Source organism: Penicillium citrinum (genome assembly GCF_028827155.1).
Source record: "Penicillium citrinum strain IBT 23319 chromosome Unknown utg000001l:1.0-4955037.0:1.0-4956770.0, whole genome shotgun sequence".
NCBI lineage: Eukaryota > Fungi > Ascomycota > Eurotiomycetes > Eurotiales > Aspergillaceae > Penicillium > Penicillium citrinum.
Window position 1 is genome coordinate 3,406,289 of NW_026622686.1, and position 16,245 is coordinate 3,422,533.

Below are 16,245 nucleotides of genomic sequence, written 5' to 3' on the forward strand. Positions count from 1 at the left end.
AGCTTGGATAGGATCAAATACAAACAAAATCAAGTTACTTTGTAAACCTAATTATCTTCTCTCCTGATTTTCGGTTTGAAAAGTGCAGATGTCATCAATCTTGTTAATCTGTCACATGTATGCCACGCATGAATATTGATTACTTGCATGATTCGAAAGATCGGGCCAGCAGGATTTGCCATTTAGTTCTATGTAAGAGCCTCTGATTATCACTGACCACAGTATGGTACTGTATCATGTCCTGGGAAATAACTTTCTCTATCTCAGGATTACTAGTAGTAGCGCCTTTATATAGACTGCTTAAATTTGGCACTGTGATGATACCGATAGAGTACCCTCATATACTGGAAACCCCAGAGACCCGTGGGGTACCAGCTATCTTGGTATTTCAATAAACAACATTTGCTACAGACCGTAATAGGCTCGATACAATATCCACTTCTCGTGCACGACATTCCAGGGATACTACAAGCCTCCTGTTGGATCACCTGACTTCCAAGGTTTGCTGTAATTTCTGGCACGTCAAGCCAGCCAATCACATCGCAAGCCCGTAGAGGGAATGTACTATGTATAGTACACCTGTACTAACTGGGCAGTTGCATACAGTACACATCCAAAATGATTGTGGCTGGAATCGAGGAAATCTTGATTTGGTCTTGCCTTTTGTTGATATCGGTAAAGCCACTAGTGGAATAAACAAGGAACATCATGTTGCTAAGAAAAAAATAGCGAAGCTAGTTGAATATCGAAATGTACTCCGTACTGTTGACCAGATTGATCAGTACTCTGTAGAAAGCCGCAAGTTAGTCACATGGGAAGATTTCTAGTTATTACCGACGGAAACTTCCAGTCAATAGGGGAAAGGAAGTCCACTAAATATGTGGGCGAAGTTGAAGGTGGTAGTCTTGGCAAACTGGCTATATCATTTATGGAAGACCTCGGGATCCTAACAGCTTCAGTCCGTATCAATAGGATTTAACACCCCATATTGGGAAACTGCTCATGGTTGTCAGAGCCATAAATCATTTGCTACCCATCTTCTGTTGCTGCTAGGAGAGCGTTAAAAAAGGCATGTCATACTGTCTCCATGATGATAAGTTTGCAGAGCAAAATGATTTCAGTCTACGACAAATACTCTAGGCCCTCAATCGCTCTTCAATTGAAATAGGCAGTAATCAACAGTAAGTGGTCCACACGGGGCTATCGGAGGTTTTCATAGTAGGAGTCTACAGTACTAAAGCGTCAACTAGGGAGCCCCTTGGTCCATGTGCCAAAGGGAATATCAATTTGACATGCCATTACTAGCTACGATGTTTCCATCGCTTAATTACCACGAAGGTGCTCAGTAGAATGATATTGGATATCAGGTAAAAGACAAATACGATAATGAAGAGAAACCCTTGTCTTCAAATGAGGCAATGGCATGGCAGCTGCTCCAGTCGTGCCTTCCTAATATAGTAATCATCTCAACCTCACCTACTTCTCCTTCCAAAGCCTCAATTCTGCTTCCTCGATTCCGTTCTCGATTCGTCTGAAATCCAAACATTAGCCTATTCATATCTTCCCAAAACAGTCTTTTGTTTTGTTCTTGAGTCCTGCCAATATGAGCACAAATAGACTGGACGGTAGTCCCAGACGTGAGAGACGCAGTGGAACGTTCTCTCTGTCGGCAGCTTTTCGTTCCTCTCCAAAACGAGCTAGGTGCAGTTCAGGATTGATAGCGAATGACCCAAGATGAAATTAATGATAGACAGTCTAATCGATCCGCCTGCCTCGCCAGTATCTTCACATCTACAACCAACCTGCCTCGAGAAGGTAACTTGCCTTGAGAAGATTCATTACCCAATCTTTGACCCTCGAAATCCAAACCATAATCCACATACAGCACACGCATTACTGCAGTCTCCAACAAGAAACCGACAAGAATTTCAAACATCATCTTCCGAGTCAAATAAACAAAGCTCCTGGCTTGAGGAGTTTCCTCGAAGGTCGATACATAAAGCACGATCTGGACTGCTCGCAATTCGAGCAAGTTTACTGCGTTTCTCATCTCGTGAAGGCAGTGACCTCAGCGAGACATACCTTGCGGGTGTTCCTCGTGAGGATCCCACCCATGAACGGGACTATATTCGTCGTCCTGGTCTTTCCAGTACAACACAGGAAGATTTGAGCTTCGGAGTTGGACTATATCGAACAGCAACGTCTCCTTGGACCGGAGTCACAGATGGATTAGACGAAGACTCTGTACCTCGAGGTGTGTCTTCTCTCCCTTTGGTAAATGTGAACTCTGCGCCAGCAGAGTTAGAAAGCCACTATTACACAAGCGATGATCCAGAGCCAATGAATGAAAAGACGGTCAGTATTACATCTGGACAACCGCCTCCATATCGCCGGATCGAGGAAAATGAGCGCTATCACCGGTCTTCTAAGATCCCGAATCCGGGAGAAAATGCCAACGAAGAACCAGATCCAACAGCCGACGAAAGTTTCAGCTATTTGACTCGTTCCGATCCCTTGGATAATTGGCCTGACCTAGAGTCTCCTGCCTCAAGCTTCAGATACGAGGATATGATCCGTTCTCGAAGGATCACTAGCTCTCCGGACATCAGCCCTTGCGAATCGCCTCCATTCTCTGTGCATGGATCGGTAACTGCGCAATCTGAACAATTTAAATCTCCGGAGAAATTGGAAATATGCCCTGGTACGCAAGAAGCAAGATCCTTAAATTGTGATCGTGAAGATTCGGCATCGATACAAAATCTCCCTTCAGAGGTTGTTGCCATTGCTTTCCCTGGTATATATCAAGCGCTATTAGACCAATGGGACGCTGAATCACGTAACAAGATCAAAGGAACCTCACATTATCCAGATATGCCAGCCTGTGGACCTGTAATGGCCTCTCAAGATTTACAGCCTAGTGCCGGAGAGAAGTCAGAACTATCCGGAAAGCGCCATTCATTTGGCTTACACATGTCTCTGAGAGATGTAAGTTCACTGTGGTCTTTTCGACTAGCAACTTGGCCCTAGGAGATTGCCAATTGATAAAACGCAGTACTCACTTGGGAAATGCTCTTTTGTCTTGATGTTTGCCCTCTCTCGATTTCTGACTATTCTCTTAGGAATTCGCACCACCTGGAATATCTCACAGAGTTTACGAACAAAGCGAGTTGGTGTTTTCCGTACGATCAAATGACCTATCGTCTCTGACTCGTAGTCGAGCCCCCCCCATCCATCTCAAGTGACAGGGACCGGGCGGCGATGTCCCTTTACGATGGGTCGGAGTACTCGAACTATACCTATCAAAGCTCCTCGCCAGCAAATGTCACCTCACCAATGTCTCTTTCGAACGAGATCTGGTCTCCTCTTGATTCCCCAATCGACGAAGAGATTATGTTTCCACCGTTCTCGAGAAATGAATATTATATGGCTGACGGCAAAACCAGTGGGTTCTACCCTAGCCCAGATGAACAGCCCATCAAATCAGAACGTCGTTTTTTCGGCGACGGTAGAATCTACAGTGGCCGTGGCCTCGATCGAACTTATTCAGACAGACTTCGTGAGGTCACCGAAAGAATCCCACCAATGGGCCTCTCACGTGCAGTGCCGCAGCATGCACGAAACGGACGAGGGGAAAGTGAATCAACAGATGAATCTGCGGTGGTTCAAAATTCTGTCCACAGAATGCCATGACTGACAGGAAATCGAAATTTCGGGGATTGTTGCTCGCTCAATACCTTTTTATCATGAGGGAGAAGTTTTGCATGTTCAAAAAAATGATTCTGGCTTCGATATTGGATAGTCATTGTCTATTGTCATTCCTAGTGTTTGTATATTTAATTGCACAATGCGAGTCGTCTGCCTGCCGGCGTTTTATCTGAGCTTCCAAGCTTGATATTTCAGTACTTTTCTAGTTCTGGCATGATGTGTAGATGGTACTGTACCCATCCCCATCCATCTATCCAAGGCGAAGCGTGAATCCAGCACCAGCCTCGCCCGAATCGCCACCCGCAGCGCCTCCAAAAACACCAGCAAAGTCCAGCTCGGGTGCTTCTTGGCCCCTTTTAGGAGCTTCAGGGGTGTGGATACGTCTCCTCTTCTCCATACCAGCCTTGGAGGGGAATGTAGGAAACATCTCTTTTGGTTTGGGACGTGGATCTTCCTTGAAATAAGGATGGGCAAGACACTGCTGTGCGGACGGACGTGAGGCAGGGTTCAAAGCCAACAGGCCGGACAACAGATGCATGCCTGCATTTGTAAGGTAAGGAAATCGAGAACGAGGAAGAAGGGGCGGATTTCCTGATGAAGAGGATGTCGAAGAGGATGGAAGACGTAGGGACTTCGCATTTGGAAGAGAACGGAAACCCGGCCATGTTTGGGTGTTCGGAGGGCCCGTTAAGGCGAAGATTTTGGATACCTGATCAACCTCGTTCTTACCCTGTAACAATGGTTCTTTAGTGAGTAATTCACCAAAGATACACCCAATACTCCACATATCGATTTCCGTGCCGTACTTGTCGGCGCCCAGTAGGAGTTCGGGCGAGCGATACCATAGGGTCACGACAAGCTGGGTCAATTTCGGTGGAGGGTCACCGTAATAACGAGCCATTCCAAAGTCGGCTAGTTTGATTTCGCCGCGGTTGTTCATGAGGAGGTTGGAGGTTTTCAGGTCCCGGTGCATGATCCATTGAGAGTGAAGGAATTCCAGACCACTAACGACCTGTAACAGCAGGGTTTTGGTCTCGGATGGGAGGAAAGGCTCGCGCATCTCGTCTAGTAAGGTTTTGAGGTCATGTTCGAAGAAGTCCATGACAAGAAACACACTGGTGGAGTATTTTGGTCAGTCCTTGCGTTTCACTCTATAACAATTTGTTTAGAAAAGTAGAGGAAAGAGCTTACTCGTCCATTTTATTCCCCATGACCACCTCTCGAAGGTAAACAACATTCTGATGTCGTGCCTCCAATAATGTTTGAATTTCCCGCAATCCAGTAACTGGGAACCCGTCTGGCGAGTTCTCGATCTTCAATTTTTTCAACGCGACCACCTCACCCGTCGTGATATCCTTTGCCCTTGAAACCCATCCATAGGATCCCTCTTCAATATGATTGAGTCGTTCAAAGTTATCAACATGTCTGCAAGGTCCCCATTCGCGCACCGGGAACCTCAACAGACTCGATACCTTCTTCTCCTCTTCACGTTTAGCCACTTCCTCACTGGACAACGGTCCATCCGCATCGTTCGATAGCCTCCTTCGCTTTTTCGGAGGTCCCGTGTCACCATTGGCTATCTGGGAACCATCGGTGGGTTGTGCAAATGTGGAAGTTTTACTGGCTTGTTCGAGTTGGCGCTGTTTCTCTGCCTTGGCGCGTCGTTTTTCTTCCTTCTCGCGTTTGCGCTGGGCGATAATCGCTTCTGTCTCTGGATCATCCTCTGCCCAGCGCGATTTCGAGGCCGACATGGCTGATGTGGGTGGGAGGGAGACGGGGGGAAATGTTAAGGGTGTTGGTTTTTTTAAAGGGAGGTTCGGAATGACGTTTCTGCTTCTGGGGAAGAAACGGGCCGAAGAGCAGCTCCGATTTGAAATCCAAATTGATTCGCGCCCCGCCCGATTCCTCAGCCTTTTGGAACTTAACCCGTTATTGCTACTCGGCTTTCGCTTTTCTCATGATACTTGTCTGATTCGATTACTTTTGTTCTTCTTTACATTTATTTGGTCGCCTCTTTCGTCTACCGACCGGCGTGAAACTCCTTCCGAAATCGGTCTACTTCCCCGCCATCCGCCATGATTGAACCCTTCCAGGTCGGTGATCTCGAATAATCTTTGATGTCGCGAGGATATGGCATGAGAACTTCACTGACCATGTTGTAACTGAAGACTACCTTCGCGGTCCCAATGACCTGCGAGAGCTGTGTTAAAGATATTTCCAGCTCGCTGCACAAGTTGGACGGTATGATTGTCCCCCCCCCCCCAACTATGGATGCGAATAGGTGGATAGGTGGTTACTGGATCATTAAGCTGACGAGAATCACTTGCTTTGAACAGGCATTCAGAAAGTTGACGCAAATCTTAAGGAGCAACTGGTGTTCATCGAGGGTACAGCCCCGCCTAGTTCTATCGTGTCTGCGATCCAGGATACAGGCCGTGATGCCATTCTGCGCGGAAGTGGCACAACAAACAGTATGTGCTGTCACGAATTTCTCCCTTTATAAATATCAAGCCTTGGACTAACAGGTCCATTTTATTTTAGGCTCCGCTGTCTGTATTCTCGAAACCCACTCCAATGTGTCCAATAAGATCCGCGGCCTCGCTCGCATGGTGCAGGTCTCTCCGAACATGACCCTGGTTGACTTGACCATCAACGGTCTGGCCCCGGGCAAGTATCATGCCACGATTCGCGAAGCGGGTGACATCTCGCGGGGTGCTGAATCAACGGGCGGAATCTGGGACGCTCTGAAGACAAAAGTACTTGGGTCGAATGAGGCTGAGAAAGAACCGCGTGGTATCTTTGGATCAGTTGATGTTGACCACCATGGTCGAGGAAATGTCTTCTTGGACCGACCAGTGGCAATTTGGGAATTGATTGGTCGTAGTATGGTTGTTTCCAGTAGTAAAGATGGCCCGTTCAAGCGTGAAGATGAAAATACCTTGGTAGGTGTGATTGCACGCAGTGCGGGTGTATGGGATAATGATAAGATGGTGTGTTCGTGCTCGGGCAAGAATGTTTGGCAGGAGAGACAAGAGCAGGTTGGTAAGGGAATGGCTTAAAGTGTCAAGCTCTGAGTCGATTGGATGATAAATTATGAGATGAGATGCATTCTCCAATACCCAGCATCATGCAGAAAGGATCTTATATCAGAATGGTCTTACGTTGTTCTATTACTATATCCATTCTGACGCATACACTAGCATGATACCACTTATAACCATGCCATATCTACTTTGTACTTCAGCCCTTCCCTGAGAACTCGAGCATCCACGCTTGAATGTTCACAATTCATCATAACACACTACTCTATGAAGTGGCAAGTTGATGCTTTTGACATGTTGGATATATGATCGACACAGGGACTTGACTCAAATAGTGGGGCAGATCGACTGAAGAGTTCTTCGCTATTCTGCAGAGTACATCAATGGTATACGCCCAAATACCTATTGACCGGACAGTATGTAGATATTTCTCTCTGTATCGCATTCGACTCGTGGATTCCATCGATATGTGACAGATCCAATGACTTGCATTCCTGCAGGGAAAAAGAAGCAGAAAGAAAAAGCAAAGTGGCGACGGTCTAGACGTTTGTGACTAAGGCATCACGTGGAGTCAAAGGCATTTCCCCCGCGACTCACTCCGACTTCTCGTCCATAGTTGGATCATGGCTTTGAGGAGCCTCCGCTGCCTTTGTTCCTCATATTGCTCGAAATGCTTGCCCCTAATTTCTCTTTCGCCAATACCCCACTACCGCCAGTCCCTCCCGTAGAAGAGGCTCCCACGTACTCGCCCGATCAGGTTCCCTCGTGCGGCGGCCATGGCACCTTGGAGATCCTCGAGGTAACTCGATTTTTGGAGGCGCATGGGATAGAATGCTGTGTTGTAGGAGTCTCGGCCTTGATGTTCTATGGCGCTGGCCGGTCCCGAGATGTACGACGGTCCTCTCCTTCAATCTTGTCTGGATTGTAAGGCTGACAGGCGCGCCAGGAATGGGATCTTTGCGTCCCCGATAACAAACTCCATGAGGCTGCAGCTCTGCTTGCCTGTGGCTCTCTCGCCGATAAAATCCACCCTGTTCCCCCGCTCCCTATCCAACATCCTTCGTCGCTTAGCCATACCTACCACCGATTCAAAGGCAAGGGCATTCATTTCTACCTCGTTCTTGTCCCGGCCCATGATGCCCATATCTCCTCCGGTCCTTTTCGCATTCAGCGCAGCATGAATGGTATCCCATACCCGACATTACAGGTCCTAATGCAAAGCTTCTTGGACACGAATGACGAGGTCTCACTGTGCGATTGTATCGATGGGTCGAATGTCTCTGAAGAGTGGGGACGAAGATATCTGGATCTAGATGGGTCGAATGACTTGGAATGGGCGAGTCGCATGAACCAAAGAGCCAAAGAGGCTGCTCAAGGGAAAGGGTGGCCGTTTGTGTATTATTTCCCAACGCAGAAAATCAGCAAACGAGAAAAATGGGAATCTAGGGTAAGAGGCAAAAAGGGACGACTGGAGTGGAAGACCCCAGATTCCCTTTTTGATACACGATTCCGATTGAAGGGCTCCCCGGACCCGTGGACCCAGAAGCTCATGTCGTCTTAGTGATGTTTTTCATGTTTTCATGAACTATGTGGTAATGAACATACTAAATAAATAAACATATAAGCAAATACATAAATTAATTATTGTGATATATTTCATATTCCTAGTAAATATTAAGTTCTACCCGAAGAAAAGACATTATTTTGAAGCCACTGTCAACTCGACAGACCCAAAAGAGACCGCATATTTTCAACTTGTTCTGGAAATGCACCATATGTTGTTGCATATTGCATCCAGAAATATCGTCGCTGTTCAATATCATAATAATCCCTAAAGGTTGGGACTTGAGCAGCGTACTGCGTGAATAAGAATTCCAGGTCGAGAAAGTCTTTACTTCGTTGCTCGCCACGCCGAGCATATGCATCTAGTTTTGCATAGATCTGGAAGAAGAGACTTAATACCAAGACTGGTGAACCTAAAGGAGTCGGTCTGAATGGATTGATGGGCTCGCGCGAAGACTGTAGATCAGAAGGTGTACCCAAATTTCCTATGCATGTACAACATACTATGTCAACACCTTGGGCGTTCTAATCCACGAAAAAAGGGAGGCAAAGGCTCACCACTGATCACAATGTCCATGCTTACGGCCAGGTCTGGGACTTGGGGGAACTCCCCATCAAAGCTCTGGCCAGTGTCAATGAATATTTGGACCGATGTACGGCCATGAATGGCTGGGTAATGTATCCTAAGCAGCGCGTTAGAATACAAGTTAGGCGATGAGATAAAAAAGGGCATTGAGGTCTAGATGGATCGAGATTGCTTCATGTAGATCGCTTCATCGAAATTGCTGGGTAAAGGGAATTTCATGTGAAAGAGTGGCTCAAGTACCGAGACTGCGCAGTCAAGACCTGCTTTAAATAATCCATCGAGGTAGCAACCGTAATATCAATATCCTGAGTTCTGCGGCGTCCACCTCGTAGGTAAACCGCCCATCCCCCAATGAAGGCATAAGTGACCTGATTGGCCTCAAAAAGCCCCGCAATAAACCTAGCGGCGAGGCCCAGGTGCAGGAGGTCGGCTGTATTCGATGGATAATAAAGCTCTGCAAAGCGGTCTGTGTTGTAGATTTCCGCCATAATCTAGTCCTAGAAAGGGTGAAGAGTATATTCGGATGGAGGCATCCACTGGTCCCCGTTGGTGATAGTAGGGGCTCCCATCCTCTGGAGATCAGGAGATGTGGGAAGGAGGGGCAAAACAAGGGTGACAAGTGTTGTTGATGAGAGATCCCTGTCGAGGGTGTTGGCGTGAGCGCCCGGATCGTGGCACACGTGACGGGATATTCCCCGAGTAAGTAATTTTGAATAGTTTGTTTTTTTTTTCCTTTTGATGATTTTAAGCTGTCGAGATGATTCTAACGTGCTTCGCTGCAAGGATTGGCTGGTTATTATTAATTTGGCAATTCCCCCCCGAGATTATACGACCCGCTAAACTTCATCCGTCCAAGGGGGAAAAGAGTGTAATTAGTGATGGCTGTCCAAGTTTGCACTAGTAAGCACTCCTGTACGCCGCAACTCATGATATCACGGGACCAGTAGTAACTCGATGTGAGACATTTCAATAAGGTATTGCCCCTATTCATGTTATTCTAGAAAAGGGCGAATTCGAGAATTTGTGGTAGTATGTCATGGCCTAGGAGAGTATAGTGTGCTTATTACGTGCTCTATACTAACTACGTAACTCATTTCTACGTCGAAATACTACACCAAAACATCAGATCGTAGGGTCTTGGTGGAAATGCTATCAAAACATTTTTACCTAGAGATATGGCTAAGTAGCCGCTGAAGCCCAGAATATTGTCAAAGGATCTTTCTCTAGGACTTATACTTCACCATCTCGAATTCTCTATTCTATAATAGGCACACAACTTGATGTTGATACCATGTTATTTTAGCCAAGGATACGTCGCGAGTCTATCAGATATTGCAGAGCCACATTGAACACATAGCCCAACCGTCAATGTTGCTTACAGTTGCCCCATCGGTCATTCCCCAGTGGTTAGAAATGCGGCTTTGGGGCCCCGCGATTGTGGAGTGCGAAACATCGCCAGTTTGGGCGGATCGCGGGGAAGCCTATTTCCAGCGCCGGCATTGTCGTCGGTCTACTTTATAACACCAGACTAGAGTATTCAATCGGACGAAATATCTATTCAACTGCATCCATACCAACAATATTTTATCATGGTGGATCTTACCACACTCGTGACATTCCCCTCCAAGCCCCGCATATTCATCCTAACGGATATGCTTAATGAACCGGACGATTCACAATCCCTGGTTCGATATCTACTATACGCCAACGAATTTGATACCCGTGGTATTTGTGCGACCATATCCACCTGGCTGCGCTTAAGTACTCATCCCGAAGAAATTCGATGAATCACCATTGCCTATGGGAGAGTGGTCAAGAATCTCAACAGCCACGTGCATCCAGACTTCCAATATCAATCAGCTGAGGAGCTACTAGAAGTGGCCACATCTGGACCAAATGCATGCAACCTTGGAAACTGGACAAGCACGCTTCGTTTGTTATCGAATATGCCGCTGATAATAGGTAATCACTAGGTCTACGGCAGAAAGGCCCTGCAAGAGCCTTTGAGTGCAGGCGCACAGCGACTTCTCGCAGCAGTGCAAGAACCAATTAGAACCACTCTATGTCCCAGTATGGGGAGGTGTAAATAAATTAGCCCAAGCATTGAAAATTTCTGTCCGGAACAACGTCTGAAAGAGAAGCAGCCATGATGCGAGCCAGACTTCGAGTATACACTATTTCAGACCAGGATAACTCGGATCTCTGGATACAAGCCAAATTCCCCCATATATTCTATTTTGTTCCTGCGCACGGCTGAAATCAATATAGCCAAGGAATCTGGCTAGGGTTGAATGCTGGTGCCGCTGAAGGACCCGATAACACTAAAGTACTTAATCCTTGGCTGAGAGAGCATATACCGGTCGGAGACTTCGGGGCCGAGTCATACCCACCTGTGAAATTTGGAATGAAGGGTGACACACCTTCTTTCCTTTTCGCTCGTTCAAAACGAGCTTAATCACCGAGACCGCATTGATTGGGGGAGGATGGGGAGGACGTTATACTCGGCCACAGGCCGAGTCGGACTGGGATGATGGGATTGACATAAATCATTTCCGCAATGCGAGTGACTTTGGAGTTCTAGGTATAGACGGGAAAAGGTACAGTGACCACAAGACGACTATATGGAGATGGCGAGATGCGGTTCAGGGCGACTTTGCAGCACGTATGCATCGGACTCTAACCGATCAATTCTCCAAGGCTGGACACCCTCCCGTCGTGGATATTAATAGCCATACAGGCGTGGACCCTCTAATTATCAAGGTCCAACCTGGCGAGTTGCATAAGTTGGATGCTAGTGGATCTTACAACCCTGATCACGGCCATTCAGCAACTGATCTGGATTATACGTGGATGCTTTATGGAGATGTCAATGGCTTTCACTTCTTTTGTAACGGCCCCGAAGTTTAAAATAGAAACCACAGAGAAACCTCCGAAGGGCTGCAATTGGATCAAAGCACAGCAGGCTTTTTGAATCACACCCGCGGATCCCAAGTTCAGGTCCATGTGCCGGCAGTGGAAAGAAACCCTCAGACGGGACTGGTCACGCCGGACTTTCACGTTGCGTTACAAGTCACTAACTCGGCGGGGTCATATCCAATCCGGAGATAGAAACGCGTGATCTTTTCCTATGTTCTTGATGGGATATCAATGCCATTGGGAAAAGCCCCTGATAGATTTAAGTAGTGGTACTAGGTTCTATATCTATTTAAAGAAACATTCACAATGTATCAAGATATCATTAATAATGCATACCTGGGTGGCTAGTTAACTAAAACTGCTCCTGGTAGTACTTTTCTATACTGAAATTCATTCAACGAGAAAGGGAAGAATTGTCTTGATACCACATCAGTTACCACTTAATGTGAATATCTGCCTAGGTGATCATCATTTGCAAGATTGGTTACTGAAATAGTAATAGGAATGCATACATTAGTGCGTGGACGTGATATTTCCCGTCTCAAATTCACCATTGGCCATACTATCGATATGGGGGAGATGAACATACGATTGAGTCGAAGAAACAGCTTTTTTTGAAAGTTGGAAAGTTCAATGCCAAGCTCCAACACGAAGGAATGAAGCGGTCCAATGGGAATGTTTTGATGGCGAGGGTCAAGTCAGATCTCTAAATAAAGAATTTAAGCGCCGTGGCTCGCTTTTGGCCCCAGAAAAGAATTCCCAGCCATCAATCATTTATCATATGAAGCGCATATTCGGGTCGGGAATAACCATCTGCCATCTGCCATCTGCCATCTGCCATCATGCCTACAATGTACTATACTGTTAGTGTGATTGTTGATCTGGGCTTGTATAGTCCCGCTAGTGTGTTCTCCCCGCGCAGAATCCATGGTTCACAGTCTGTGCGCTCCATCAGAACCTCATAACTTCCAATTGGAATCTTGGAACTGTTGATATATTAGTAGTAGTAACTACTACAAAAAAAAGCAAGATAGATGACCAGTTGTTCATTTGTCCCGACAGACTGGCACTGGCCATGCGTTGTGGTGCCCACTCGAATGCACACCAGTCACCCACTCACAAACGTGGATGAGCCAAAATGGCATCCTTGGCCGCTGATTGCTCGAGACGTGCAGAAATGCTGCAGGTGTAAGGCAAGTTATTTTTGTCCCATCACGTCCTCGGCGCTTGGGAGCTCCCCTGCCCAAGAAACCCCCTCTTGCGCTCTGCACGTCTTTCTTTCTTTTTTTTTTTTGCCCCTATTCCCGCTCTTTGGACTAGGGAAATCTTGCCATCCACCTTCAACGGTGTCTGTCTAGTAGAATCTACTCCCAGTCTGTCGGATCAACCCCTCTCTCCATCTCCATCGTCCATATCCACACCCATATTCACATCCACGTCCACTTTCTTCACCTCCTCGCCGTAATCGGGGGGCTTGGGCCACAACCCCACAGATTAACAGTCACACCAGATGTGACTGGGTCAACCACCGGTTTTTCTTGTAAACTATTGACTCGATTCTTGACATGGCGTGATTCTATTAATACTCTTTCTTTCCTTGCTATCGATCTTTTTCCCGAACAGTCGGGAGGACGTTCCCGCCATCCCCGCCATTCTCCTCGCTAGTACTGCCCACTTCTCTATCTTTCTCTTTCCCCTCTATCGCACTATTCTCACGACATACCACACGCATTATTATCCTTTCAATATACCATTGTCGGAACTATTGTGCTTGGAAGAGTTACTAGCCAAGCCTGACTTGTCACATTGCTGCCGATTCGCTACCATTACAGTCAACAACTATAAGTGCACGGGCTATTCCCTGAATGCGACCCCCAAAGGCTACCCTCGGCGGCATTTGTTTAGTGTCATCCATCCTGGAAATAGACTACACTTAGGTACCGTGGGTTGAGAGCCCTCAATTTCTCACTCATTGAGACGCTTTAGTCAACCTATATCACCAAAATAAATGATCTTATCCAGGTAGCATGTCACTCAAACAAGTACGAAGTTCGCGCAACGAACCCATTATCAGATCGCACTACTAATGCTCTATACCTTCTTAGGAAATCGAGACATGGGTACAAGCCCTCGATGCCTATGATAATCAAGAGTTCGAGGTGTCGCTACGCTTTTTCGATCAAATTGCCGACACTTCCAAGATTTTGTTCAATTGTGGTGTGATCTATGCGACATTAGGTGAACATGATAAAGCAGTACGTCCACACAGGTAGAAAGAAATCCAATCGCATCCCTATTTACTGATTCCATTTACTAGGTGCAATGTTACCAGCGGGCAGTCAGTCTAGATCGCTACCTTGCCATCGCCTATTTCCAACAAGGCGTGTCCAACTTTTTACTTGGCGACTTTGAGGAGGCATTGGCCAATTTCAATGACACATTATTATATCTACGAGGAAATACTTCCATTGACTACGAACAATTAGGCCTGAAGTTCCGTCTATTCTCATGTGAAGTCCTCTTCAATCGAGGCCTCTGCTATATTTACCTTCGGCAGATGGAGCCAGGCATGCAAGATCTTAAATTCGCAGCACAAGAAAAGGTCTCACCAGATCACGACGTGATTGATGATGCTATAAATGAAAATGCAGATGTATCTATCCATCGCCTCTCGACTTTCAAATTTGGGATTTCGTGGTGTCTGACATTATGAACACAGGGCTACACAGTATTCTCTATACCCGTGGGCGTCTTATATCGTCCTAATGCCGCCAAGGTCAAAAATCTCAAGACGAAAGATTATCTTGGAAAAGCCCGACTGATTGCTGCATCGGACCGAAATCAGAGTGCCGATCATCAATGGAGGCCCATGGTCATCGATAAAGCCGCTTTAGAAGACCGCGAAGGAGTATCCTGGGGAGCTACAAATCTTGTGCATAAAGGTATTACCAGTCGTACGCGACAGCATTCAGAACCTCCTCTCAACCGCAATGTATTCCCACCCACACCACCCCCAGAAGACCGCTCCATCAGCAATGGCTCAACAGCCCAGGGTCATTCACACACCCGCTCATCTTCACTTCGAAGCGCCAGACCACCACGACTAGATCTCGAACGAACAGGTGCCAGTCTAGAGCAACATTCAACAACACAACCACCACGGACAGAAAAGCCACGTATCGGAACGACAAGAACGGCTTCAGAGCCGCGAGGTCCATCAACTCGTCACCAAAATATGCGCGGTTTCGGCCAAGAACCCAGTCGAACCTGGTCTCGCGAGACAGGCGGACATCGTCGAAATTTGAGTGACACTAGTTTCCCGGAACATCATCATTTCCAACCTCAATACGGCCAGCCCGATCTTTATACAAGCAACAGCAGCAACAACAACAACAGCAGCAGCAACAACAGCAGCAGCAGCAGCAGCAACAACAACAACAACAACAACAACAACAACAGCAACAGCAACAACTATGCCAGCCCACAAAGTCTTTCTAGTTCAGGTTGGGGCCGAGGGCCCCGATACCAACCTCCCCAATACATAGACGAAGAGGACGAATACGGCAGCGACGTATGTGATGGTGAACCGCTTAAAGAAGGTGGTTTCGAAATGGTAGTTGGCGCACCATTCCCCGGCGAGCAAGAGTCAAGTATATCACCAATGCAACAACGACGAACGCGCTCTCCGACGCGATTCTCAAGAAGAGCAAATTCGCGAAGGCCAGAGGTACGCCGATTTCGGACGAAGGTGCATGCGCCAGATGATATCCGGTATATCATGATTGGACCGACGATTGAGTTTGCCGAGTTCGAGACGAAGATTCGTGAGAAGTTTGGGTTTCAATGTCCGCTTAAGATGAAGGTACAAGATGATGGGGATATGATTACTATGGTCGATCAGGAGGATTTGGATCTTTTACTTTCTTCTGCGAGGGAGGTTGCGAGGAGAGAAGGAAGTGAGATGGGGAAGATGGAGGTGAGTTCCTTATTCTCTTATTTCTGCTATGATGTTGGACGGTACTAACTTGGATAAAGGTATGGGTGGAAGAACGCTCTATGATTTAGGATTTATGCATTGGGTTTTGGCATGTGTTGATAGCATTTGATTTGTTTATACCCTTTAGTTGCATGAATACGCAATGCATTATTGTGTAATAATGGTGACGGTAACACTGCCGCCTCAGGAGCGATCTGCTCCCGGAGCCCAGCTGGGTTAGTTCCCTCGCCGCCCTGAGCTGCTTGAGTATTCCCGGAGTGCCCCCGGGGCTACTCCCTGAGCACCCTGATTGCTCATCTTTGATACTCCGGCTGAACTACAACATGTCTCTTTCTTTGTTTTACGTTCTCCGATGATCAGTGTTTTGTCTTACGGTCAGGTCTAGGAACTCAAACAAATTCATGATTTAATTTTGCAAGAATATCTGTTCTTCAGTA

The 16,245-nt window shown here is 46.8% G+C and overlaps 9 protein-coding genes across 9 annotated transcripts; 7 read left to right on the forward strand and 2 right to left on the reverse strand.

The window, feature by feature from the left end:
• Nucleotides 1-1,734: 1,734 nt before the first annotated feature.
• N7469_001282 (uncharacterized protein) lies at nucleotides 1,735-3,193 on the forward strand (the record flags this gene model as incomplete). Its single annotated transcript, XM_056640202.1, has 2 exons — nucleotides 1,735-2,985; nucleotides 3,149-3,193. 2 exons carry the CDS (start codon nucleotides 1,735-1,737, stop codon nucleotides 3,191-3,193), a joined length of 1,296 nt encoding a protein of 431 aa, XP_056505959.1.
• Nucleotides 3,194-3,333: 140 nt separating this feature from the next.
• N7469_001283 (uncharacterized protein) lies at nucleotides 3,334-3,690 on the forward strand (the record flags this gene model as incomplete). Its single annotated transcript, XM_056640203.1, has 1 exon — nucleotides 3,334-3,690. One exon carries the CDS (start codon nucleotides 3,334-3,336, stop codon nucleotides 3,688-3,690), a length of 357 nt encoding a protein of 118 aa, XP_056505960.1.
• A 265-nt stretch (nucleotides 3,691-3,955) lies between these two features.
• Nucleotides 3,956-5,456, reverse strand: N7469_001284 (CDC2/CDK family serine/threonine-protein kinase; the record flags this gene model as incomplete). The annotated part of the gene is made up of 2 exons (XM_056640204.1): nucleotides 3,956-4,820; nucleotides 4,897-5,456. 2 exons carry the CDS (start codon nucleotides 5,454-5,456, stop codon nucleotides 3,956-3,958), a joined length of 1,425 nt encoding a protein of 474 aa, XP_056505961.1.
• Nucleotides 5,457-5,780: 324 nt separating this feature from the next.
• Nucleotides 5,781-6,764, forward strand: N7469_001285 (copper chaperone CCS1; the record flags this gene model as incomplete). The annotated part of the gene is made up of 4 exons (XM_056640205.1): nucleotides 5,781-5,798; nucleotides 5,874-5,946; nucleotides 6,042-6,176; nucleotides 6,247-6,764. The coding sequence occupies 4 exons, from the start codon at nucleotides 5,781-5,783 to the stop codon at nucleotides 6,762-6,764; spliced, it is 744 nt and encodes a 247-aa protein (XP_056505962.1).
• Nucleotides 6,765-7,416: 652 nt separating this feature from the next.
• On the forward strand, nucleotides 7,417-8,307 carry N7469_001286 (uncharacterized protein; the record flags this gene model as incomplete). The annotated part of the gene is made up of 2 exons (XM_056640206.1): nucleotides 7,417-7,635; nucleotides 7,693-8,307. The coding sequence occupies 2 exons, from the start codon at nucleotides 7,417-7,419 to the stop codon at nucleotides 8,305-8,307; spliced, it is 834 nt and encodes a 277-aa protein (XP_056505963.1).
• A 155-nt stretch (nucleotides 8,308-8,462) lies between these two features.
• On the reverse strand, nucleotides 8,463-9,383 carry N7469_001287 (uncharacterized protein; the record flags this gene model as incomplete). The annotated part of the gene is made up of 3 exons (XM_056640207.1): nucleotides 8,463-8,794; nucleotides 8,868-8,992; nucleotides 9,136-9,383. 3 exons carry the CDS (start codon nucleotides 9,381-9,383, stop codon nucleotides 8,463-8,465), a joined length of 705 nt encoding a protein of 234 aa, XP_056505964.1.
• Nucleotides 9,384-10,484: 1,101 nt separating this feature from the next.
• N7469_001288 (cellulose-binding protein) lies at nucleotides 10,485-10,770 on the forward strand (the record flags this gene model as incomplete). Its single annotated transcript, XM_056640208.1, has 2 exons — nucleotides 10,485-10,620; nucleotides 10,658-10,770. 2 exons carry the CDS (start codon nucleotides 10,485-10,487, stop codon nucleotides 10,768-10,770), a joined length of 249 nt encoding a protein of 82 aa, XP_056505965.1.
• A 25-nt stretch (nucleotides 10,771-10,795) lies between these two features.
• N7469_001289 (DUF1593-domain-containing protein) lies at nucleotides 10,796-11,972 on the forward strand (the record flags this gene model as incomplete). The annotated part of the gene is given in 4 exon segments (XM_056640209.1): nucleotides 10,796-10,857; nucleotides 11,164-11,287; nucleotides 11,359-11,796; nucleotides 11,808-11,972. 4 exon segments carry the CDS (start codon nucleotides 10,796-10,798, stop codon nucleotides 11,970-11,972), a joined length of 789 nt encoding a protein of 262 aa, XP_056505966.1.
• Nucleotides 11,973-13,838: 1,866 nt separating this feature from the next.
• N7469_001290 (putative PB1 domain protein) lies at nucleotides 13,839-15,876 on the forward strand (the record flags this gene model as incomplete). The annotated part of the gene is made up of 5 exons (XM_056640210.1): nucleotides 13,839-13,853; nucleotides 13,917-14,066; nucleotides 14,129-14,464; nucleotides 14,531-15,787; nucleotides 15,847-15,876. The coding sequence occupies 5 exons, from the start codon at nucleotides 13,839-13,841 to the stop codon at nucleotides 15,874-15,876; spliced, it is 1,788 nt and encodes a 595-aa protein (XP_056505967.1).
• Nucleotides 15,877-16,245: the final 369 nt, after the last annotated feature.